Consider the following 8567-nt stretch of genomic DNA (forward strand, 5'->3'; position numbering starts at 1 on the left):
AGCGTCGGGTTTTTTTCGCAAGGGATCTCTGAACATGACGATTAAACATTTTCGCCTGGGCTTCAGGAACGTGCAGTCATTCTGCACGTGGCCACTGCAACAATAGACAGATACAGGGGAAAGCAGGCGAGGTGCACCCCCAGCTATCTAATAGCTGGGCATTAAATTTGTCAGTAATATTGCCAGGGGGAGTCGCTCTTGCCCTTGCTCTTTCCAGATCATGAATGGAGCGAGACAACTGAAATATGCCGCCGTTCGTGCTTTCATCCCCTCGTAACGTTGTGAGGGATACCTACGACTCGAATAAATGCCGAACAATGGAAAGGGAGATATGAAGACACTGTTCGAATAAACCCTCGCGCTTTGAGATGTTCTTTTTCACCACATACACACCATCAGTAAAATTGATGATGATCCAGCTACTTGGCAATGATTAAAAAAATGGTAACAGAAAAATATAATCCACCGGAAAAGATATTAAAAATGTAAGAAAAAGGCGTCAAGTATATTTTGCAATTCTACGCAAAATCATTTTATAAATATATTTAAAATCATAATGAAAAAACTCAAATTTTCGCAAAACCATTTTATAAATTAATTTAAAAATATAAAGAAAAAATATCAGATATAATAGCATAAAAGAAGTGAAATCAAAATAATATGAAAATAACCAAATAAAATAATAGCATAAAAAAGAAGTGAAGTCAAAGTATATAAGAAATTTTATATTGTTGTGTCCTCGGAGCTCCGTTACTTTTGGTTCTTCCAGTGTGGGAACAGCTGAGTGAAGGAAAATACGAATAAACAATTGAATTTCGCTCGAGTTATTATTATGTTTGGACGTTTCCGCTAAAGTTCTGTCGAAAAGTATTAAGGCTCAAAGCGATTAGGTCAACGGTTTGCGAGATACGCTACATGAGAAAAGTCATCGAAATTTTTTTGAGAGTATTGACAAGGGAAGTTATCCAGATTTCCAATTAGTTTTGAAAAAGTAACGATTAGAAGTTGTAGTATTCTATCTTCTATTAACTAAAATGAGTGCCATTCGCTCGGAAAATTTGATATTCATTAGAAGAATGGAGTTAAATCCGCTGTAAACAGCTCCGAAAATGGATTTAAATGAAATTTTTTTTTAGGATTTAGGAAAGTAGAAGAGCTTAGCTATCATTTAAAAAATAAATATATAAGAATTTAAAAATCTGAACATTCAACATTTTAAATAAAGATAATAGACTATAAGAGAATCATCTTTTGCAAAATTTGTTTCAGAATAATTTTGTAGTATCCCGTAAAAATTCTTTCAAGAAAAACTCGCGGGTTTTAAATCTCAAGAAAACAACTTCACAAAGAAGAGCGATCATTAACTCTGGCCTCCAAATCGACCCAGTTCAAAGCATCCTCGGTAAATAGCGTTTATATTGTGGATCAGGCGATTACTTTGACGAGAGATTCGTCGGAGCGAATCGCCAAAGAAAAAAAAGCCGCAGTCCAGAGATGCTGCGAACCGCGTTTTTTGATAGATGGACAGCGATGATCTCTTACCGGTGCAGGAGTCTCACGAAAGAGGATTGCCAAGAATGTCGAAATAGCAAATTAGGAAATTCCAAAGGAATCCATTTCTCTTTCTCTTTCTCATTCCCACGGTTTTGCTCTTACCCTTTCTTCATGATTTTTCCAGGATATTAAAAAATAATAATAAATCTACACCCCCCCCACACACACACACACACGCGCGCGCGCACGCACACATCTGAATTTTTGAATGAGGTATTGACAGTTTTTAACTCTTTACATGAGCGATTAAGTATGATCGTTACTCTTAATGTTATAATCAGAGCGATGTGATATTAGTTAATACCATTTGAATTTTAAAATTTGTTATATTGTTTAACATTGAGAATAATCCGATTGGGGTTGAAACGTATGTTCTAATAAACTTTCTGTTTGCTATTTAATAATATAACATTAAGACCTTGTTCTTCGATCGTAGTCCTATTTTTTATTAATTTTATTATTTACTTATTCTTGACATATTAATTATTTTTTTTTATAGATACATGATCTCATATGTGACTGTTCTGGTTATACAAGGTGGTTCAGAATTAAAAACTGATACGGCAATAAATACAAATCAGTGATATCAGAGAGTGGAGAAAGAGAGAGAAAGAGATACAATGAGAGAAGACAACTAGGAGAGACAGCTTTATTGTTACAACAACTAACAATATATCACTAGCACAACAGTAGCGCCGATTTAACCATGAAAATAGTGAGCCACTTATAATCTCAATCACATCGTGACAGGATTAATTAATTATCCAGATTCTCAAAACGCACAAAACAAAAGCTTCGAGCTTAACATTCAAATGCAATACAACAGTGAGGACTTTTGGAGAAATAAAGAAAATAGAATCTTTAAAATATAATTACAATTCTATTGATCATAATCTTACAATGCACTCTCACTGCGACGTTTTTTGTTCCTCACTGCTGCTCGTCATCTCTTGTTTCTTCTTTTCCTTTTCTTCATCTTCCTGCTCCAAGTATTTATCCCATTTTTTTATTCGCGCTTCGATCTCTGCGTCAGTCTCTGTAATTCTGAAGGACACATTCGATACATTGACAGCTGCGTCTCTTTCACTTCAAATAATGTAAATAAATTATACGTTAACTGCAAGTAATATCTGCAATTACAGTATCAGGATTGCTACAGAAAATGAATTTTAAAATTCACCGACTTTTCCAGATTTTCCAAATGAAAATGGAAAATCCATGACCGATATAAAATATGTAAATTTGAACACATTTAGAATCAAGGATTGTAGGAAAGTTAGCAATATTATTAAAAACAACGCAAAAGAGAAGTTTAGTAGTATAACAAAATTTTGTGCAAATTCAAGCCAACAAAAAATAAATTAGTATTGGAAAAAAGAATGCAGTTATAATGAAAAAGGGTGGATTATATAAAAATATTAAATAAAATATAAATTTTAATTATTTCATTAAAATCATTTAAAGTGCGCGAATTTTGAACGTATTTGACTATAAAAACGTCAGATATAATATTTAACAAATTATAACAATTATTTGGAATAGGAGAACAGTTTAAAGGAATTGTAAACAAATTTCAAAATTCCAGACTTTTTTATATTTTTCCCTGACTTTTTCCGGTTTTTCAAATCTGTGGCAATCCTGACTATAATATTTATTGTTATAATTGAATGAGCAGATTTTACCAGCAATGAATAAATAGTTAGAGTACCATAAGAGACATTTCGATTTGTGTGATAGTGGATAGATGTCAAGCAAAATATTTTTTGAAAATACCAATATATTATAAAATCGCGATAACATTTTTTTATACTTTATATTTTACAAATGTTATTTCAGATGTGATATATATAGATACAATATGTATAGATAATATACGTACAGGAATGTTCAAGTTCGGAGTCTACATCAGCAACTATCGATAATACAGACCCTAATATCGGTATAGTAGGAATCAGCAATGAAATAACTTACTTGTACTTGGTCTTGCCGTCCCAAATTTCCGCCGAAATCTTTCTCTGACTGAACCAACGGCCGTTTAGAAGTTGGACACAAGCTTGCGCTTCTGTCGGTTCTCGGAATGTGACTTGCGCTACTCCTTCAGGATGTCTCTGAAAGAAGAAAAAAAATACAAGGTGATCCACAAAGTGTGCAAATCAAACACAGATCGTTCAAATTTATTGAATCACGTTTCAACAACATATCGTTTGTTATGTTAGAAATAAAATCAAATGTAGAAAACATTTTTAACAAAAAAACTGAATTAAAATTTATTACTTCGATAAAAACTTACTACTTCAATTCTACTTTGCTGAATAATTGATAATTTATAGTTAACTAATACATGGATGTTTTTACATCTTTCTTAGTCTTTAATATAATTTTATCGAATCACACAGATTGTAACAACAGCTGGTCTGTTAAAATTAATGTATTAAAAATAAAATTAAACGTAAAAAATAATTCAATAAAAAATTAAAATTTATTACTTCAATTAAAGTTTACTATTTCAGAGATCCATTTTGTTATGATCAAATACAGGGTGTCTCACAACTACCGCATTTCCTCTTAAGGGCATATTCTTGAGATAATTTTGAGATAAAAATCCTAATACGAAATGTCGAGACTACAATAATTTTTTGAATTATAAACTAACTTTAAATACTTATAAGTCAAAAACCATTTTACTTTTATAGCTTCTATTATTATTTCTGGATTCTTTTAAACATACTAAGACGAAAATCCTAATACGAAAATATCGAGGCTATAATAGTTTTCGAATTACACACTATCTTTAACCAATGATAATTCAAAAATTATTGTAGCTCTACATTTTTGTATTAGGATTTTCGTTTTATAATAAAATCAAGAATACGTTCTTAAGAGGAAATGCAGTAGTTGTGAGACACCCTGTATAATTGGTAGATTCATAGTTTAACTAATTACTAATTCATAGATGTTTCTATACGGTTTTTTATTTTGTGTAAATTTTTTCGTGTGTATATAGTTATTCCTCATTTTAGATATAATCGAATATTTTGTTTAATAAAACAAAATTTATGTACAAGCAAATTAATTCGTTTTATTTTTAATAATAATTTAATGCAATTTTCAATGCAAAAATGTTAAAACAATATTCAAGTTATATATTTTGTTTTGTCCCATTTACGGAAGAATCGCGCATTTTAGATTTCCATAAGACTATCAAGGAACATCCTTTGATCCACCGCTCTAACAAACCATACTTTACGACAAGCACGACAGCAAAGGAAAATGATTCACCGAAAACACATTGGCGGTAACACGTGTACCAAGGACGAGAAAAAATGACAACGAGATGCCTATAGTAAATTAGGTGGCAGAACATGAAATTCCACGCGTGGCTTTAGGGCCGATGTTATTTCTCGCTTCATGCACTCAAGAGGGGAAAGAGATACAGTAAAACAAGATTATATTAAGTTTCATAAGATTTTTGTTTTACAAAAATTAATCAAAACCAATTCAATAATAGAAAACCCATTATCATATATTTTTCGATATATTTTGTGCTGATTTTGTATAATATTATATATTCAAATATATAAAAATCAGATATTTTATTTATTAAAATCTATATATATAGTTATGTATATACAGGGTGTGTCAAAAGTCTGGAAACGGTCGAATATCTCGAAAGCAACATTTTTGAGAAAAATATTTTAGATAAAAGTTATAGGGTTTAAAAAGATCTATTCACTGATCACATCTCCTTGACCTTGAGTAGCATCGCCAAGGTCAGGTCAAGGTCACGTCGATTTTTTTAAATGGAACCCCCTATTTTTCGTTACATATTCTTATAGCTTATCTCGAGAGTTTTTCAAAACACTAACAAAATATTTTTTCATTAAGTATTTTTCGAGTTAAAAGGCTCGAAAGTTACAGTACAGCCAGCATTAGCATTACACAAGTTGTCCGACCGACGGCTAAAACCTCTTGAATGTTATTCAGGATTATGTCCTGGATAACATTTGTGAAGATCAAGCATTGGAAATTATTCCTCTTATTTTCATTTTTGCACTAAAAATTCATTTTTACGTAAATTAAATTAATTTTATGGACCACTGTATATGCGTGCGGGCGTACGTGTGTGCGTGCATCATATTAATTAACTTTGCTTTAACATCAATAATTCGTTTTCGGAAACGTTTTAGCGCAATGTCTAATTGTAACTTATATTTTTTCTCATTTATGATGCCTCTTCATAAATTTTTTAAATTAAAAATTTCACCCTTTCAATAATACCAGGAAAATATTGCTAAAAAAATACTAAAATAAGACTTTAGGATATATACCATAATATAACAATAACCATATCTTAATAAAAGAAATACAGATACCAGCAAAAAGGGGGAAGGGAATACACGTCATTCGGATGGAATGTGCTTGACATTGAATGGTTTCACGGCTGAGGTTCAAAGACTGGGAGTGTCTTGCCTCTCACCAATTTATGGGGGTTAGGGGCATCCCCTTTCGAAGGCATTTCGTCACTCACTTGTTCCACGAAATCTAGTCGCTAAAAATACGATGCTTGGAAAAGAACCGATCGCTTTCAATTCGAAGAAGGAACAGCGATTTCAACATAAAGATTTAAATACAAGTCTACCTACAGTTAAATTCGTGATATCTCGTGACTTCCGGATCAGTAAAGTTAGTACATTTTATTAATATAAAAAAAAAATAATAACAGTTCCAACAACACTTTTCATAATTCTACAGTTTAGGGGAGCCCCCCCTCCACAATTACCTTGACTTTGACATATATTGTCAGGGTCATCACCCTGAGTGACCTTGAGGAAGTTTTCTGCTTTAAAAATTCATTTTAAAGCAGAAAATTTTGATTTTATATAGCAGAAATGAGACATTATTTGCTTAATATGAGACACATATGCTTAATAATCTAAACTTTTTTTATTTATAACTTTTTAACGAGTAACGTCCGATAGCTAAAACTTCCTCAAGATCAAGGGCGATAACCTTGACAATATATATGTCAAGGTCAAAGTTGGGGTGGGCGGGCTCTCCTAAACTGCATATTTACTACAGTTTCTTATAAAAATAAAAAAGTTCTGCATTTTTTATACTAAAAATCAAAAATGAAAATGGCGTGCTAACTTCTTTGAATTTAGCATGCATTGTTGGAATTTTGTTTTCAAATTACGTATATTGATAAAACTCACATAACTAACGGAAACTATTGCTAAAAGTAGTAATATTGATCTTTTCTTGTACTTTAGAAGGAAAAATGATTTGCGCAAAGTTAGTCTGCTATATTTTCATTTTCAGTTTTTTAGTATAAAAAATGGGGAACATTTTTTTAATTTTATAAGGAACTGTGGAGAGAGAAGGGAGGGGAGAGAGAGAGAGAGAGAGAGAAAATGTGCTACTGGAACTATCATTATTTTTTTATATTAATAAAATATCGTGCTAATTTAATAGATCCGTGATTTCCTGGTTTTTAATATTAACGAAATATAACGGTATATATATGTATATATATATATATATGTAAGAAATATTTAATTATTATTATAATAATCGCGATGTAAATTTAGTGGTATATTTATATTAAAATAGCACATGTAAAAAAAATAAAAAAAACTTACGTCATAAATGATAACTTTCCTGACATCGCCACACTTTAGGCACTCGGATCGAATATCCTGCTGATATTCCAAGAGCAATTGGACTTCCTTGTCAAAATCCTCCGGTGTGAAAAGATTCTTTATGATAACAACCCTTTCGCATTTCAGCGGTTCGCCTCGCATACGCTCCGGTCGCCAGTCGAATAATCTGTAAGCAAACAAAGTAAAGGTACAGAATGATGAGAATATACGACAATAAAAATAGCATTTAGATTCAAGTAAGCTACACAGAATTTGCGAATTATCTTCGTGTGTTGGTACATTGTTAAATGTCAACATATCCGGAAAATTGCAGTTTATTTCATCAGAGTAAGCAAGAAGCAACCTGATATTAAGGTTGGCATTTAACACTAGCACCGAGCAGTCATTACTGACTATTTCTATTTTTTTATATTGAAATTTTTTATATTAAAATTATATTTCTTGTGCAAAAGATACAATTTTGAAATATTTTTAATAATTATGTTCTTTATACTCATGAAATATTTACTTTTTCATCATTTTTTTTATTTTGATAATAATTCATTTGCTCAGTCCTTTTAATGGTATGGAACATGGAGTATTTCTAGTGTTAACAATGTATCAAAACATGGAGATAACCACAAACCGCATAAATTCTTTGAAGAAAATATTCGTAGAAATCTTAAAAGTGTTTGGATTTTAGATTGATTGTAAATGTTTCCTCTGGGAACTCAAATCTATATACAAATATACATATATTCTTATTGATAATTACTTTATTCGAAATTATTAATAAACGATATAAACGGTTTATCTTCGACTATCGTTCTTATTGATAAAGATATCAGCAGACTGATAGGATTCCGCATCTGCCGATTCTTCGCATGATATCACGTCAGCACGCTGCTATCGTTACTGGAAGTGACGTTTCTCAAAGATTAAAGATGCCGACAAACGTCGCTGATACAGCACAAATTGGCGGCACCGAGCCGCATGGTCGAGAATAACTCGTCAAAGCTGTGAGAACAGTCGCAATGATCGATAAATCGTGGCTCACGATTCTCCTTCTTGGAATTACTTGAGAAAATGATGCCGGTTAGGATTACCATATCTGAATCACAAGAAAAGAGTACATATGTATACTTTTTTTTAAAAAAAGATGATAATTCGGAAAGAGGGGATATAATTTTTATGCATTAAATGTAGATATTTAATAAAATAAAATTTCTAAAATATAAATTTTATTCAATTCCTATTAATATGTTTTATAAATATAAAATTTTAGTAAACGACCACACAAGTTTTAAAATCTCAAAAAGAGTACATGTACCCTTAAAAGGGTAACCCTACCGACGGGGAATGCTATAGTCGAGG

At 31.5% G+C, this 8567-nt stretch overlaps 1 protein-coding gene across 3 annotated transcripts in view; it reads right to left on the reverse strand.

Moving 5' to 3' along the window:
- Positions 1 to 2084: 2084 nt before the first annotated feature.
- The window catches only part of barc (RRM1_TatSF1_like and RRM2_TatSF1_like domain-containing protein barc), a 28090-nt gene continuing 21607 nt past the window's right edge, over positions 2085 to 8567 (reverse strand). For all 3 annotated transcript variants that reach the window (XM_018462228.1, XM_018462229.1, XM_018462230.1), the window contains exons 4-6: positions 7194 to 7380; positions 3526 to 3662; positions 2085 to 2598 (exon numbers count right to left, since the gene is read on the reverse strand). In XM_018462228.1, the coding sequence (XP_018317730.1) occupies positions 2463 to 2598; positions 3526 to 3662; positions 7194 to 7380 (460 nt within the window). In that variant the 3' untranslated portion in view covers positions 2085 to 2462. The remainder of the gene's footprint in view (positions 2599 to 3525; positions 3663 to 7193; positions 7381 to 8567) is intronic.

Source organism: Mycetomoellerius zeteki, unplaced genomic scaffold, assembly GCF_001594055.1.
Source record: "Mycetomoellerius zeteki isolate Tzet28-1 unplaced genomic scaffold, Tzet1.0 scaffold135, whole genome shotgun sequence".
Classification (NCBI taxonomy): Eukaryota; Metazoa; Arthropoda; class Insecta; order Hymenoptera; family Formicidae; genus Mycetomoellerius; species Mycetomoellerius zeteki.